The sequence below is a fragment of the Manis javanica genome, chromosome 1 (genome assembly GCF_040802235.1).
Source record: "Manis javanica isolate MJ-LG chromosome 1, MJ_LKY, whole genome shotgun sequence".
Lineage (NCBI taxonomy): Eukaryota > Metazoa > Chordata > Mammalia > Pholidota > Manidae > Manis > Manis javanica.
This window is the reverse complement of record NC_133156.1, coordinates 139,969,681-139,987,556: the sequence shown is the minus strand read 5'-3', so window position 1 is coordinate 139,987,556 and position 17,876 is coordinate 139,969,681. Positions and strand designations below refer to the sequence as shown.

At 43.5% G+C, this 17,876-nt stretch overlaps 1 protein-coding gene across 8 annotated transcripts in view; it reads left to right on the top strand.

The window, feature by feature from the left end:
• Positions 1-17,876, top strand: part of TRIO (trio Rho guanine nucleotide exchange factor) — a 340,446-nt gene that overhangs the window by 136,960 nt on the left and 185,610 nt on the right. For all 8 annotated transcript variants that reach the window (XM_073237759.1, XM_073237756.1, XM_073237760.1 and 5 more), the window contains exons 4-8: positions 1,643-1,835; positions 4,304-4,816; positions 6,328-6,450; positions 10,740-10,931; positions 17,472-17,603. In XM_073237759.1, the coding sequence (XP_073093860.1) occupies positions 1,643-1,835; positions 4,304-4,816; positions 6,328-6,450; positions 10,740-10,931; positions 17,472-17,603 (1,153 nt within the window). The remainder of the gene's footprint in view (positions 1-1,642; positions 1,836-4,303; positions 4,817-6,327; positions 6,451-10,739; positions 10,932-17,471; positions 17,604-17,876) is intronic.

The following is a 17,876-nucleotide window of genomic DNA, read 5'->3' as shown; positions in this document are numbered from 1 at the left end:
AGGTTTCCACATTTGACTGATAATAGGCGGCTGGATCAGTCTGTTTTTTCTTGATAGCTTTCAACACCTTTCTGCAAGAACTGTGAGCCTCCGTCTCCCCGCTGTCACCAGAGGTTTTTGCAATGTTTGTGACGTGCTTCTTACACAATGTAGTTGTCATAGGAACTTTATATTGGTGAACTTTGGAATACCAGTTACACTGATGGTATAACTCAAGACAAGGAAAAATTGATGTGTGTTTGTGTGAGTGAGAGAGGAAGAAGAGAGTGAGGAGTAGGGGAGAAAGTACAGGGTAGAGGGTAAGAGAGAGCATGAAATTGGTTTTAATTTTGACTTAAAATATTTTTGGCTTTTTACCATCACTTAGTGATAGCATTTAATATTCTGAGTTCTAAATTTAGGGTCATTTCTCCGGGTGATTACCTGAGGCCAAAAAAGGTCAAATGTTCCCAAAGTGACTACTCACGTTGGATAAAAACCTAAATTCTCATCGGGTGCTTATGAGGTCTTAGGTATGTTTCCAGAGCCCCTGCAGGCAGTCGTTATCTGGGAAATCCCTGGCACCAGCACGAGCAGCCTGCACGGACTGAACCAGACAGGAGGCCATCATGTAACAGAATTAGGGTTGTTCTTGAGCCTAAGGCAGTTCTGAAGCCATCACAAAATCTTCCATGTGTAACACTGGTTACAACCAAGTGGGACGCTGGACCTTCAGCCTGTGTTTAAGGACGCTTTGACTCTTGTTTTTTATTTATTGAAGAAGTGTATTACATCTGGTTACTGTGTACCCAGGGGTTGAGGTCTAATGAATCAGTCATATTGCTTCATCAAGGTCATTCTTAGGAGAAACTGGCTTTTTTTCTTTGTTCGCTCATACTGCCAGAATGTGGAGAGGAAGGACGGGTCTCAGCACTGCCTTGATTTGTGCTCAGGGTCACTGTGCCACCACCACAGTGGTTGGGCCATCAGTGCCACCCAGTGAGGAAGACAAATAAATCTCAGCATCACTGTGAAAACAGATTACTCAGAGGCCCTCCCCCAGAGGGGCTGGGGACACATTCAGAGAACCCCTGAGACAGCGTAAGGCCCGGGACAAGATGCAGGGAACGTGCAGATCTCCTGCCATTGTCAGCGTGCTGCTGGGGTGGCTGTGCCCCCGTCCCGTGTCCCCTTGCCCACTCGATGTCACCGTCTGTCCCTGCTCAGTGCTCACCAGGGACCTTCCCTATAATAGTTATTAGGCAGTTTGTGTACAGACTATTAGTTAATACAGAAAAGACGAGAAATGGGTGGGGTGGTCATTGTTTTCTCCTAAAGAGAAATGCAGAAGTTGCAAAACCGTGAATAAAAATTTAAAATTTAAAGGTTGTTGGAGTTGACCCCTGTCACTGCTCTCAATGGGTGTGCAGTCAGATTCTGTTCTTTCAGGACATGGAGGGTGAGACAGTTTGGTCCTGCAGGTAAGACCTCTGCTCTTCTCTCTGCTTCCTTCCGCCTCTGCCAGCTGCCCCCCTGGCCCGAAGGTAGCAGCCCAGGGATGTTGGGATGAAGGAGGCAGAGTTGGCCCCACTCAGGGGCACTCAGACCAGGGAAAGTGGCAAGAGTGACACGGGTCAGGCCTGCTTTTTTTCTTTGTCTCTAGTGAAGAAGTCTGCAAGCGAGGATTCACAGTGATCGTGGACATGCGCGGGTCCAAGTGGGACTCCATTAAGCCTCTGCTGAAGATACTGCAGGAGTCCTTTCCCGGCTGCATTCACGTTGCTCTGATAATCAAGCCGGACAACTTCTGGCAGAAGCAGAGGACTAATTTTGGCAGTTCTAAATTTGAATTTGAGGTAACTTCCATGTGTAGCCAGACTGACTAAACCAGTAGGTGTGGTTTATTAAAAGCTGACTTTCCCCTCACCATTTTAGGCTGATAATAGGTTCTTAAAACCACATATTAAATGGGAACTGCATAGCTTACATATATATGATGTGTAAAAGTAAACTAACAAATCAGTTTGCTGATTGCATGGCCCTAGTGGATGGTTCTACCTGGGGTGGGCTTAGATTTCAGCTCTCCTTTGGTTCTAGGCAGTGGGGCTGCTAAGGTGTTCGGCTGCGCCACAGGAGAAGCCTGTTGCCTCTTTCTTCACTTGATGAAGAGCTTCCCCAGTCATGCAAAGGGCTTTATGTGGCTTCAGGTCCATTATCACTGCCTCAGCCTTGGGAAGAAGGGAATGTTAGGGAGAAATATCCAACTTCAGATTCCCTGAGCTAAGATGCGGAAGAGACAGAGTTTGCATCCTGTTCTAGGCCGTGGAGAGAATGGTCTGTTATGTATTTCGTGTATCAGGTTTCTCGTTTATGAAAAGGGAGATACTCCTGTAAAAACTGTGCAGAGTACTGAATTCAGTTAGCACATAAGTTCCCTGTCTTAAAGAGAGTGTAAAAAACAAGCCTCAAGTGCCAACTTCCTTTCCACTGTAAAGCTCTCCTCAGCCACCAAGGTTCTGACACGAGGCTTTGGTGCAGTTAGGCTAATGAGATGATTATGGGGAGGAAGTATTCTGGCCAGCTTGAAACTTGATTCATGCCATATTCTGTAATAACACTGAATATTTTCTAGTAATAAAACAATTTTTGGTTGACTAGATTACTTCTTCTAGCAACTGCCCAAATATTAGGTTTCTGTGAATGTAAACAGCAATAATAGTATTAAACACATCACACACATTAATTCTGAGGCGTTATGTGACATATTACACTTTTCATTGTGCTTTCATGTGTGTATTACTTTCATTTTTAAGTCTCTTTCCATGGTACTGATTTTCAACCTGAAATCTGAATTTAGTTTGAATTTGAATTTGAAACTACATTTGAGAGATTTAGGTGAAAGATGAAACCAGAAATTTTGTCTTCATACACAATATGAAAGACAGTTTATTAGGTCTTACTGTTTTCTCTATGTGGAATTTAAAGTGCATTGTATTTAATTATGCCTTAAGCAAAAACCGTGGTTTGACCATATAATGTGCACAAGTTTTGCTAATCTGACTTCAGTTTCTCCTTCTGGGCCTTTAAAGTCACCTCTACCAGGTCTTCTATTGAACTTGTCTCAGTGTTGTTCCCAGCCTCTGTCTCTCTGAAGTGATTGCTCCTGTGGACATTATTAAAAATCCAAGCAAACAAGACGCTGTTGAGCCCACAGTCCCACTGCAGGCCCTATGTGGGTTAGGGGGAAGCTCTCTCTGGCCCTGCGCCCTGGTGTGGGTCCTGTGCCCGCCCTCACGGCAATGCACTTCTAAGGTTTTATAAGGCTGCAGGTGATAGAGGGTAGCTAAACCAGCCTTCCTCTGCTTTATCTTTTTGTTGGAGGCCATAAATTTTTTTCCTTTGCTTTTGTTTTTGTGTTTAGTCACCCCTCCTCACTGTGTTTTTCTTGAGGCCTGGGACTGATACTAACCCTTGCGTACACCTGATAGGGAGGGAGGGTGAGGTTATGATTTCTTGCTTAGGTTGTAATTGACTAAAACTTTGTCACGGTTAGATTGGAATGTGGTACAGATTGGGATATACAGCACTTGAACTGCTCAGTCATGAATCAAATATTCCCTCTGTCTTGAGCTTTATGAAAAGTGCATCTGTAAGCTTTCTTGCTAACTCTTTCTTCTAAATTTTTAAGAAGTTGTTCATATCCTGTTACTTGCTGAGAGGTGGAAGTATGATAAGATGAGTGGCCTGGTTGGAGCAGTGTTTATCATTTATAAGCAGCCCACATATAAGTGTCCTTAGAGGAAGGGGACAGTTAACAGGGCTTTTTTAAGCCCACAACTAGGCTTTAGCTTGATGCACATTGTAGGAAACCCCTACAGAGTTTTCTGTGGGGACTGAGTTGATAGAGTGGTGTGGACCAGAAAAAGAATGCATTAATAGAAGTGAAATTTCTGAATCATCTGCTTTGTACTTGCAATTTAAGGTATTTCCTTGCAGATGTGCCTAAGATAATGGGTTAACTTATACATTTTTTGGAAAGGAATCTAATTTCTTCAGTTCTCATGAAATATGTATGATTCTGTAATTTTAGGTACTCCAACTCACATATATGTTGCTCTAATGGATTTATCTTTCACTGAGTATACTGCTAATGTTTCTTTCATTTACATTTATTTTTTGGGGGACAAGAACAAGGTATGTTATGTTTTCTATAAACAGATTGCTGTAAATTTGAAAATCTGTGATGAAGCATTGCAAATTGCATTATGATAAGAACATATAAATTAAGTTCATCTTCTCATGTGTGATTTTTTTTCCCCTTAAGACAAATATGGTCTCTTTAGAAGGCCTTACCAAAGTAGTTGATCCTTCTCAGCTAACTCCTGAGTTTGATGGCTGCTTGGAATACAACCATGAAGAATGGATTGAAATCAGAGTTGCTTTTGAAGACTACATTAGCAATGCAACCCACATGCTCTCTCGGCTGGAGGAACTTCAGGACATTCTCGCTAAGAAGGAGTTGCCTCAGGATTTAGAGGGGGCTCGGAATATGATTGAGGAACATTCCCAGCTGAAGAAGAAGGTGATTAAGGCCCCCATAGAGGACTTGGATTTAGAGGGACAGAAGCTGCTCCAGAGGATTCAGAGCAGTGACAGCTTTCCCAAAAAGAACTCGGGGTCGGGCAATGCGGACCTGCAGAGCCTCATACCCAAGGTGTCTGTCATGCTGGACAGACTGCACTCGACACGGCAGCACCTGCACCAGATGTGGCATGTGCGGAAACTGAAGCTGGACCAGTGCTTCCAGCTGCGGCTGTTTGAGCAGGACGCCGAGAAGGTAACGCCGAGATGGGGACATACGTGAGTCTGGAGGGAGGCTGCCTGGGTTGGTGGGCCCAGCAGCCTAGGTGGTTTGGCCAGAGAAAGGCAGAGAGGAAGGTGCGGGAGGAGAGAGCCACGCTCCTGGCATTGTGGGGGACCAGCAGGTAGCTGTTGGAGATCCCACTGCATCGGCTGTCTGGTTTTTCTCACAGTGCAATGCAATGCAATGCTACTTTAGAAACTGAGTTATTAGTTACTGCTCTGCTAGTTTGGTTTAGAATGTCATTCATTTTCAATTGAAAGAGTGAAAATTTTATAGGATTATGTTATTGGAAACAATAATTATGTATGTATGTATTTTGCTGATAACTCTTCTTCCACTCATACAAAGCCAGTGACAGAACACTATTCATATCTGTTACTGAGTATGATTTTAAAATAAAAGACAATGCATTAAAAATGATAGCTTCTGTGAAATACCGGCAGTAATTACTTATGGTCTCATGTATTAATCTTGTGCTCCAGACACACCAACTGGTCAAAGTGAATTCTTATCAGTCTTAGCAATGTGAAAACAGGACACTTATTTATAGGAATGTGTTCCAAGCCATGTCCATAGATGAATTGATCACTTTTAAGTTGAGCTCACTGAATTTTTTTTTTTGTGGACTGATGAATGTTTTACAGTAAAGTAAAAAAACTACAGTAGGAATCTTTGGTAGACAAGGACCTTGTAAAGGATGTGTATTCAGTACTATTATTTGGGAAACTTTTAACATACCTGTTTGTGTACTTATGATTTAAGTAGGTCCTTATCAAGCTCACTAGGAAAACTGCCTTTCAGTTACTAAAAAAAAAGAAGACTCTGGGATTCCATCTAGTTGAGGTCATGGGAGCTATTCTATTGGTCAGTCATTTCTTTCTCCTTAAATGTCTCTTTTGTGAACAATGTAATTGACATCCTTTTCCAAGTAGCATCTGTATTGAACCATAAGAGAGATGTCATCATTAAATTTTTTTCCCAATCTATTTTATTTTTATGGTACATTCTATTGTTTACATTTGCCATGGGTTTTTTATATACATAATATTTATATACAAACATACACTTTCTGCCCTAAAGGGCACGATCCTTTAGTCACTGGAATTATTGTCAGTAGTCTGTGGGCAAAACCCACCCAAGACCTGTAAATCCCTAATTTCACCTAGCAGGTCTTCAGCAGGGGGGCACATTTGCAAGTCAGAAGAGTAGGGTTTTATTTAGCCCCAGGGATTTGGGTACCTCTCTTTGCCTGTCTGCTTCTTAATTCCTCATCTGTCAAAGAGGCACAGAAGGTAAGATTTTCCTGTAGATCCTGTCAATTGGAAACTAGTGACTTTTTAGAAATCTAGAATCACCTGGCCCAAATGCTTGTGAGGTTGTCAGAAGATGGATGCTGCCTTTTGTTGGATTGGCCCCACTCTTGGGCCTGTGTCAGTCATGTCTCTTTCTGGAGTGATTCCAGATTGTCTCTTTCATTCCGGTAGATGTTTGACTGGATCACACACAACAAGGGCCTGTTTCTGAACAGCTACACTGAGATTGGAACCAGCCATCCACATGCAATGGAGCTTCAGACGCAGCACAACCACTTCGCCATGAATTGTATGGTAAGATACATCAGGACGGATGCATCCTGCACGTGAAAGTATCTTAGCAAGTGGAGGTATTTACACAGGTCACGTCTCAGCACTTTGCCAGGAGGCCCTGTGGGGCCTTCAGAGTTAATGACTTGGTGGTAGCAGTTAACCTCTGAGTGTGAGTCCTGTATGTTAGCAGCATCTAAGTGGCTTGTTTGAAGTTCTAAACAAAAATGAAGACAAACAAGCAGACAAACCATTGAAACTTGAGCCAGTTACTTGGCCAACACAATATGCATCATTCTGTTGCCAGCTCCTGGGCTGTGCCTCTTCGGAGCCTGCGCGGGCTCTGGAATTGCTTCTCAGAGGCTGAGTCGGGTTCCTGAACAGGCCTGCTGTTTTGCTGGCTGCCTTCACAACAAAGGCATACGCTGGCCTGCTGCTTACCTCAGTGCACATTCCTGATCTTCTAAAACAGGAGATCTCCTTCCAAGTTGAACTGACGGACTGGGGTCTGGACGCCAGCCTTGCCTGGAATCCACTGGCTCTCTGAGGTTGATTTCTTTGACGCCCTTGGCCTGTGGTGACCAGGTGGGGGTTGCTGTAGGACAGTGCCTCCCCCGCCACCAACAACAGTAAAATGAATTTTAGTAGCACTTCTATTACATTTTTGGAGTTCATATAACTAAAATAAAAGGCTTTGTTTTCTAAGGATACATGGTTCCTTCTGTAGAGACCGACCCCCTCTTCAGGGACAGGGAGTTTCCATCCAGCCTTAGAGCCGCTGCCGGGAGAAGCACCCCTCCTGGGTCTGAGGACGCTTCCTACAGGGCATCAGAGCAGCGTGAGGGGAGGGTCTTTGACTTAACTCAGTGAGATGCCATTTAATTAAAGTTTGGTGCTCCAATTTAGGTATTTTCAAAGATAAAATTTATCAGAAAATTCTGTATAGACATCAAAAAAGTTTGATACCTGTTCTAGAGTTTGAGGTGAGAGTGTTTCTGGTTGAAGTTATCAAACCTAGGCATAGATAAGGAAAGCTGAAATGGTAGCTTTTGGGAGAAGCTTCTTAGAATTTCTTTGTAAAAAAATCCCTGTCAATTTTTCAAAATATTCTGAAACCTAGGCTCATGGCAAAAGGCACATTCAGCACACTGTATCACATACTTTAAAAAACTAGAAATACTGAGGTCTATTTTAGAAAAATTAGAACAGAAAATATACCCAATATACTCCCACCTCTAAGCATTATTAGGGATGGATTTAGGACTCAAAAGAAGCAGGTATGGGAGTCGGAAGTGTAGGTCTCTGATCCTGACGCTCCTGTTTACCATGTGACCTATTCTCTCCGAGCCTCGGTGTCCTAGTCTATAAGGTGGGGATAATGCCTACTTTCCATGGTGTTACATTATTTTTACTTGGTCTGTGTATGCAAATACTAAACATAGTACTGAATGCATAGTTGTACTTGATAAATGGTAATTATTATCAGTGATGAGGGGGTATCATGATTGGTATGCATGGTGTGTGTGGGGTCACGGGGAAGACTGTGTAGCACAGAGAAGACAAGTAGTAAATTTGTGGCATCTTACTACACTGATGGACAGTGACTGCAGTGGGGTATGGGGGGTACTCGATAATATGGGTGAATGTAGTATCCACAATGTTTTTTATGTGAAACCGTCATTAAGACTGTGTATCAATGATACCTTAATAAAAAAAAGCATTTTTAAGTAAGAAGCTTATAAAAATTTGAGTGTGAGATCTTGACCTTTTTTATTTTATTTTTTTAGGTTTTAGTTTATTTTTTAATTTCTACAATTACTTCACAATTACAATTTTAATTTAAAAAGAATCTGATAGCCCTGGGCTGTGCTGGGTGCACCTATTGGGAGTCCTTTCCCATTCCTTGTCTTCAACACCCCTATGAATCCTGGGTGTCTGTCCAGGACCCTTATTTAGCAGAACAGGACCTATTACCCTTCAGTCCTTCCTTGTACTATCTTCAGTGTTTTAAACATTTTTTGACAAAATAAAAAAAAAAGTATCACTATGCAAAGTTGACTATCTTTAAAGGAATATTATTAAGGGATACTGGCAATTATGCCCATTTTAGTATCACAGATCCCTTAAAACTATGATGAGAAGAACCTAGGCATAGGTACTTTTAATGCAGGGACTTGTGCACTGCCCTGTTGCGTATAGGTGGCTGACTGTGGCCACATGCCACTGTGTCCTTTGTGCTGTGAGTGTTGGAGATACGGGAGATGTGACCCGCAGACCATACTCTCCATTCCAAGGGCTCGTCTCCAGATCCTCACATAGGGTCCCTGCTTCCGCTCTTCCTGACAGACCTTTTGGTTGATGCTTCTCTTTAAGGGTGGAGAGAAAGCAAAAATTAGCCAGTCTAGTCCTGTCACTTGAGAGAGATACCTTGCTTGAGAAGGGGAGGCATTGCTTTTGACTTAAAGGATGCTGGTTAGGGCATCGGAGCCACATGAGCCCAGGAAGGCAGTCCCCCGCTGACCATGGCGTCAGCTGGCTGTCACAGCCTGACAAAGTGTCCTTTCTCCCTGCCACTTTAGGCACCAGACATCTGTTACCTGGTTCAGGCTGCAAAAGTAAATCAGCAGCTGGGCTCTGTGGCTGTCTAATCCCAGATAAAGGCAGCTTCACTTAGTTTAGGTTTGGGGCAGAAGTGGAGGAAGAAGGCGCCAGGAGAGAATGAACAAGTGAGTTCTTGAGGACGCTTACTTGGGTGGCTGCAGACGAGCTACCAGTGAAGAGGCTGGTTGGGATGGGGGGTCCAGGGGCCAGGCAGTGGGAGGTTGGCCCAGACGACCACAGGGGGATGGGGGTGTACAAGAGTTGGGACAGGTTGGGGAATTAGATTTGGAGAAGCCAAAGTGTGTGCAGGCTTCAGGGGACCCATCGAGGACCTCAGTGTTGCCTGGGACTGCAGAAGGTGTGCGGTGCCCTCCCCTTTTTTGCTGTCCTAGGGCCCTACAAGGAGATTGAAGGTGAAAAGGGAAATACCATAGTGAGAACCTGTTCTGCAGTAAAAAGTTCATTTTTTTTTTTAAGACTCGCACCCTTGTTTTTTTTTCTCTCTTACCCTTTCATTTATTTTTTTATTTTTTTAAATTTTGGTATCATTAATCTACAATTACATGAAGAACATTATGTTTACTAGGCTCCCCCCTTTACCACGTCTCCCCCACATACCCCTTCACAGTCACTGTCCATCAGTGTAGTAAGATGCTGTAAAATCACTACTTGTCTTCTCTGTGTTGTAGAGCCCGCCCATACCCCCTCCACATTATACATGCTAATTGTAATGCCCCCTTTCTTTTTCCCACCCTTATCCCTCCCTTCCCACCCATCCTCCCCAGTCCCTTTCCCTTTGGTGACTGTTAGTCCATTCGTGGGTTCTGTGATTCTGCTGCTGTTTTGTTCCTTCAGTTTTTCTTTGCTCTTAAAGTCCACATATAAGTGAAATCATTTGGTACTTGTCTTTCTCCGCCTGGCTTATTTCACTGAGCATAATACCCTCTAGCTCCATCCATGTTGTTGCAAATGGTAGGATTTGTTTTCTTCATATGGCTGAATAATATTCCATTGTGTGTATGTACCACATCTTCTTTATCCATTCATCTACTGGTGGACATTTAGATCGCACCCTTGTTTTTACAGTAAACTGATGGTCTTGAAGATAGGCATTTGCACCCAGTAGAAAAGCTTGATTTAAAGTCTGAACACAGCATTGTTCTGCTTATGCCCCAATTCATATTCCTCAGAGAAACTGGATCCATTTACAGAAGGTTTTCTGATGGCATCAGAAGGGTGACTTGGGCTCTTGTAGAAAGGAGAGCTTGTTTCACACAGAGCAGCCTGTGGTTGCTGAGGACATAGTTTGTAGTTTCTGGATCCCAGTTACAAACTTCAGTGTTGGGCTCCTTCAGTTCTGGGTGACTGCTTGTCGGCAGGCTTACCATCTGGACCCTGTTCAGGATTAGAAGCCACTAAGTGAGTAATGGTATATTTGTGTGCACCCACTCATGTGTTTGATTGCTCTGTGCCTAATAATATGCCTTTCAGCTAGTTGATTTGTAGTTTTGCAGTTTTAAAAATAGAGATTGAAACCAATACTTCGAGTTTATGGAAATCCAGATAGCAATATATATATATTATGATTTACCAGGTGAATCTGCTGTTAAAAATATAATTTTAAGGTTAGGCCATGTTTGAGAAGATGTCACCCTTAGAAGTGTCACGTCTCCCTTCCCCTAGTGAGCCCTCTTTTTCTGCCCCTTTTACAGAATGTGTATGTAAACATAAACCGCATCATGTCAGTGGCAAATCGCTTGGTGGAATCGGGCCACTATGCATCCCAGCAGATCAAGCAGATTGCAAATCAGCTGGAGCAGGAGTGGAAGGCGTTTGCGGCAGCCCTGGATGAGCGGAGCACCTTGCTGGACATGTCCTCCATTTTCCACCAGAAGGCTGAGAAGGTCAGTTCCTGGGCCCCCACTGCGCCAAATGGGGCCCAGAGCACTTCGTCCTCCGCCAGTACCTCCCGACATGTGGCCAGATTCTGGAGGCCTTTGTGGGGCACTTACTGTGCTTCAGAATCTGAGCTCTGGAGTCAGTCAGCTGTGAGATCGAACACCAGCATTCCTACCTCTTGCTGTGTAACCTTAGGCAAGTTCTTAAACTCTCTGCTTCTTAGTTTTCTCAGTGTAACGTGGAAATATAAGAATCTACTTGAGAGGAGTCTTTTATCATAAGATAATTTGAGTTAGGCGCCCTGCACCATGCCTGATACATACAGTAAGTACTGATGACTGGCAGCCACTTACCCTCCTCCTCCCTCCCTCTCCTCTTGCTCCTCCCTAGCCCCTAGTATTCTAATTAGGATGCTTTGGCAACAAGGAACAGAATGCCCAACTCTTGGGAAAAACTCACATTCATAGGGATTTACACTGATGCTTCAAAGAAAGAAATAGTATCTCTTGAATCTAGAAATAGTCTCTGTTGAGGCTTGAAGTCAGTGAAGGTAAGACAGAGGCCCCAGCTTGCCTGGGTTTGGGTGAGACCACTGGTATGTTGCATGAGATGCTAATTACTAGTGACCTCAACTCCAGAAACCTCTAAGTGTGAAGCGAGAGGAAACTGAGTGGAATATAAAGAGAAAATAGATCTTAATCACCACATGTGAAAGCTGTGAGAAGGTACTTTCGGGTTGCAGTAGTGAGATTTTTCTGCTCCTAACCATATGCATTCAACCCTTTTATGTTAAAAAGTGAAAAGGAGCCCAGACATAAAAACTTCTTTTTTTTTTTGAGTAAAGGAACCCCCTTTCAGCATAAAACAGCACTGCCCACATGACTCTTTGGCCACCTCTGGTCCCTGTCATTGTCCAAGTTTGCAGTGTATCGTTCTCTGGATGCCCCATGACTGGGCAGATGAGCTGTCCTGCACACGTGTGGTCTGGAATGTAACACGGTATGGGGTGCAGCAACCCCTGGAGGAGAGAGTTCAGATGGGGAGTGGGCCCCCAGAGAGGTCCGCTCAGGTGATAGGAATAAATCTGAAACAGGACAAGCTGCTTGGCAGTCTGAAGCATAAGAGCACATAGGGAAAATCTCTTTCATAAACGTGGCGGGATGCAGAATTGTAAATAAACACAGAAGATGAACTGCCATTCTGGCCTTCTGAAAAAATAATCTGGAAATGTGGGTGCCATGGGGCATTTTCCCCCAATGTTTTATTACAGAAAATTTCAAACATGCAGCAGAATTGAAAGAGCCTGGGGGGTTTTATTTGGATAAAATGAATGGCTATAAATTATGGATGTGAAGGAAACTAAGCTGGGTGAATACATCATGGAACAGAATTTCATGGGATCCTGTGTAAAATGTAACAGTGTCTGTGGGCTCTGTGCATGTCCAGGGGCCAGAGGAGACAGGTAGAGAGAGCTTCAGGACAGAGGGGCCGGATGAAGTAAGAGCCCTTGACTTGGGCAAGTGAAAGGTGCAGACAGGCATTAGGGTATCTTCCCAAAGTGTTTCCTTACTCACAAGTAAAAATATGTCGTGTCTTCTCCTTCACTGAATAAAAGCAAGATCCTGAAAATTCAAATGCATGGAGGAAGCTCACATCTACTAAGTAGGTTTCCTCTTCCCAGGAGAGGAATTAGGTCAACTTTGTTCCCTTTTTAAAAATGCTTTGCCTTTTAGTGGTGTTTTCATAGGCTTAATAGGGAAAAGGCCTGAAGCGTGGATATGATAAATTAAGTTTCTGCCATAGCCCCCCTCCAGCATTCTCATTAAGAATTTAAATCAGACGGGGGTGGAGGGCTCTAGCGTGAGATGCCGTGGTCAGTGGTCTTACTGAAGGCAGCAGCCTTCGCTGTAAGAATCAGTTTCCATCAAGGGAGATGTGTGCCCCGAGCCTCCCAGCCCCCTGCTCTGTCCCTGTGGTCGTTCCTGCGTTAGTATTTGCTTTGGTTTGTATGTACATACATTTGGAGGTTCAGACTAGATGAGAGTGGTGTTCTGTAGATGTCACGCATTCGGAAGACGTCTGTCTCACCCTCACATCCTCTTCTCCAGTGAAGGAATCAGAATGATGAATTCACATAGTCCGTCCACAGTGTCTGGGGTTTTGCCGGTGGATGGTGTTCAGGCTCCAGCCATCCCTTCTTTTGGTCATGTGACATATCCACTGGACAGTCCCTTTATATTAATGACTTCTATAGCAAATGTTATTAAACTCATATTTTTATAAAACAAAGAATTAAAGTGACTTGATTTCACTACACCTGAGAATCTCCAATTTTTACTGTTTAAAATAAAAACAATCTAGAGCTGTATTGTCCAGTATGATAACCAGTTACCACCTGTGGCCATTAAAGTTACTTAAATACAACATATTAATGAAATTTAAAAATAGAATTAAGTTAAAGTTCACTTCCATAGCCATAATACCCACATTTCAAATGCTCAAGAGCAGCACGTGGCTAGTGACTGCTGCACTAGACAAAGCAGACACACATTTCCATCCCTGCAGGAGGACCTGTTAGTGCCAATAGCGGTTCACCTTCAGAACCAGAACTCTGGTCATCTCATTGTATCTGACTTTAAGAATCTCTATAATTTGAAAATAGCCAAAAATAAAGTAACCAGCATTTGTGTAGTTCATTAAAATTTACACAGCTGTTCAACAAAAAAAATCTCATTTCATCCTCAAATCAGCCCAGTGAAGTAAGACGGGCCTTGTGGTGCTATTGTCCATGTATTCTATCTGGGGAGTGCTTTGACCGTGCTAAGACTGTTGAGGTCTATGGCAGTCTTTAGTCCTTTCACAAGCAAAGCACTTAGATTAATAATCCTACTAAGTTTCACCGTAAACACAATTTACCATACTTTACTATCTACATAATTTTATCTTATGTCCGGGTTGAAATTCAGAGCAAAATAGTAAGAATATTAGAGTATCACTTTTGAATTTCTAAGGCAATTAACCCACATGTGATTTCTCCCATTTTCATGTTTCACTTTATTAAAAGCATAGGCCCGATTCTCATCATAAAACAAAAACAAGATTCTCATGGAGTAGAAAGGAATTGGAATCAAAATACATATATAAAAAGAAAAAGGTATTCATGAAAGCAGATCTAAAGTGCTTATAGTGCACTGGCCTGCTTTGGCTCAAACTGGACCTGTCTCCGCGTCTCTCTGCTGGTGCTGTCACAAGATGCTCCCTCCCTCCTGTGACTGCCCAGGTGGAGAGGGAGCTCATCACCTTGGAGAACTAGGAGAAAGTGTGTTGATTACAACTCAGGAAGTGGAAATGATGAAATAAAAAGTAGGGTAACATTTTCTAGAAGTGAAAACAGAAAACGAGGAAATTAAGTTGGACTTCATGTATCCGTATATCTATCTAATTTGTAAATATATGTGAATTTTTTCAACCAGTCTTTATTTTTCAAAGAGGAGAAAGTCCCTCTAAATGCGTATTTTATCAAGTCACATTCTAGGGAGTTTCTGTCTCTTTGTCTCCTAAATTGGGCTAACCACCTGCTCAGCTGTGGCTTCGTCACGAGCCTGCAATGTGACGAGAGGTGGGTAGGAGTGGAATTCACTAGCTGCTAGGATCCCAGCCTGGGCGGTGGGAGGCAGAGTAGGCCAGGGGGCCAGCAGCTCCCAAATTGGAAGCCCACTCAACCAGCAGCTGGAGAGTAGTGGGATAAGTGCGTGTGAAAAATCTGTTAATTAATGACCGAGCTCTCTTGTTTAAAGCTGTAGACATTCATCACTCTTCCCAAATCCAGGCTTGCCTTGATTTTGCAGACTGGCTGCCCCAGACTCTTTCATCTATTCAGCAATAATTTTACAAAGTCACCATCCTACCACTTATCAGGGTCCCCAGTCCTTAGCTGGCTCCTGATTGGAATTCACGGAGAAGCATTGAATTCTCTTGCACTCTCCTGTCTTTACCCTCAGGCCAGCCAGATGCCATGTCTGCAAATACTTGGGTCTAATGAGGATTTAAAGTGTCAGAGACTAAACTGGCTGCTCTGATTGCAGTAGAGTACAGGAGCCACCCTCTGTTCTTGTCCTTTACAAAGCGCTAGGCTCTGTGCTAGACATATTCCCCCACTGTTGCCATCTCAGACTGTGTTTCTCAAGATGATAATAGGTGTATGTTGGGGGGAAAGTGTGGCCAGAGAAATCTGGAAACTGGCAGGCCAGCTCCCCCATCCCCCAGTTCCACTCTGCACACTATCATATTAAAGACTCTAATAGGATCTATATTATTGAATTTATGGCTCCAAACTTGACCCCAGCATGCCTTTTCTTTGTGGGACACCTGTTAACAGCCTCCTCCTCAGCTCTCTGAATGAGGACTGGTTTTCTCGTGGCACTGGGTGCAGACCCTTTGGGTGTCAGCCTTTCAAAAAGTGTTCAGGACCTGGAGCTCGCCCTTTGGAGTCTAGGGTCGCTATCTCATCAATAAAAGACAAAAATTGTGGTGGTGCTCAGGTTGTCTAAAACCATAGACAGGTTTATTTCCATCATTGGGATGTATTGTAACCCAGTGAACTTAGATGTGCAGACTCCTTTCTCCACACGATTTCCACCTGGCAAGCCTTCCTTCCCTGTGTGTTTAGAACGTGGTTGCAGTTTTTCAGCTGTGTATATAGTCAATACCCTCTCAGGATACTTTAAGAAATAATAAGTTACTTTTACTCCAGGCATATATAAAACTACTCTAATTTACTTTCTCTTTACTGGTTGCTTCAAAAATTGGAGTCGAATATATTTTGATAATTTGATACAGTGATACATTAGTCTGATATTCCTGATTATTGTGAAGTATTATATAACTAAAACTTTTCTTCATCTTGTCATAGCAGAAGCATTTTAGCCTGTTTGGACTGTGTTGTGACTCGGCTTTGTTTTTGGCTATTGTAGTGGCCAACGTACAGCAACAGTTACTCACTGATGTGACCTGATGGTTTATTAATGACCTTGGTTAACCTCAGTCAGTTCATATTTGGAAAATGTTTACAGTAATCTAGTACTTGGTGGTAAATGCAGTAATGGAAGAAGATAGACTGAAGTAGAGATTGAGAATATTTAGCATCATGAGCCTGGCCTAATTGGCGTGTATAGAACACTCTACCCAAGAAATACTTTAAAGTAGATCTAGGTAGTCATGCTTGCATATTTGCAGAGAGGAAGAGGTGTGGCGTGACTTGATGATTACTTCCATTGCCTTGATTGTGTTAGGAATGCACCTAAGGGAGGGTAATACAGCTGTCCCCTGAGTTTGCTCTAGTTTGTCATGTTTGAAGCCACCAGATGCTATGAGGCTATGCATAATTCTGTCTGAAGTAGTTTCAAACTCTAGGATTTGCCTACAGATATTTTTCTAAGCCAATATATTAATAATAAAAGTATTTCTTATAAATAGTTATTACTTGGGTAACTTGTTTATTTTAAGTTCCTGAAAATGTCATCAATAACTGGGAGGTCATTCTCATGTATATTTTAAGAGAATCATAGCATAGTTTCCTGCCTGGCAGATGAGTTCACCCCATTTTAAAATGTCCCCTTCTGCAATCCTGGTGAGTAGAAAGATGGCAAAGAATTGGAGTGAGCACTGAAATCCAGGGCAATGTGTCTGGGTCTGTTTGGCTTAACTGAATTAGAGTCTTTTCATTGGGCGTCCATTGCTTGCCTTTGACACTTGACTGTGATGGATACTGCTAGGCTCTCCCTGGAAATTTGGCAGTGATTTCTCAGCTATTGAGATGAATCCCGGGCTTGTGGGAATGGCAGTGGAGAAAACCCAGGCGAGCTTGTAACAGTGGTCAGCAGCCTGGACTGCTGAGGAGGCCATCCTCATTGGTGTGCGAGGTGAGAAAGCCCATGCGGCTCTGCAGCGCCAGCCTCCCCTCCGGTGGGCACAGCTGAGGAGTTGGGCAGCCTGCACTTGGCCTCCTTTTCATTCCTGTGTGCATCTGCTTTTAAAAAGGTAGAAGAATGGGCCAGCCGCTCTTCTTACTGTGATTTCAGCTATCTCTGGCTTTCTGTTAGCATTTCAGCGTGAAAGAAAGCAGGCAGGCTGGACCACAGCTGCTGGGAGGCTGCCGTACTGCTGAGGCCAAGGCCTCCGTGCTCTCTGTGGCAAGCAGGGCAGTCAGAAGTATGGATTCAGACAAGGGATGGAAAGTCAAGCAGATAACATGGGGCAGAGTTGCCCCAGGGGCGCTCCCAGACAGGCTACAGAGCCGCTGGAGGCCGTCATTCCAAATGCAGCTTCCTGGGCCCAGCCCTAGTCCTGCCAGAGGCCGAGCTCTGGGGCAGAGTCCAGGAACCAACTGCGAGCTCATGGTAGTGCCATTTGAGATGGAGATTCAACCAATGTTGCATTCCTAGATTCTCTCAGCAGCCCAAGTTTCAAAGCCACATTAAAAACTATCCATTTTTCAGTATGAGTTGCCATTGATAAAAATTAATCTTTTTTTTTTTCCTTTCAAGTATATGAGCAATGTGGACTCGTGGTGTAAAGCCTGTGGGGAGGTGGACCTTCCCTCGGAGCTGCAGGATCTGGAGGACGCCATTCACCACCACCAGGGAATATATGAGCACATCACCCTTGCTTATTCCGAGGTAAGTGGTCAGTTCAACTTCAGCTGCAAAGCAGCGGTTTTATGTCATATCACCAAAGCTGAAAGAAACTGAAGTTTTGACTGGCCTAGAAAAAGCCTTCACAGATTTTGTGCTAAATTGCAGTTTCCTTTTAACTTCTGAACTGGGTGGGTGGGGAAGGGGAAGGGCTAGTAAGTGAAACAGGATGGTTGGCAGTGAGCAAACTTCACGGCCCTGGATATTTGTGCATTTCCTTTAAGGTGCTTATATTTTCCTCTGCAAAAACAAATGAAA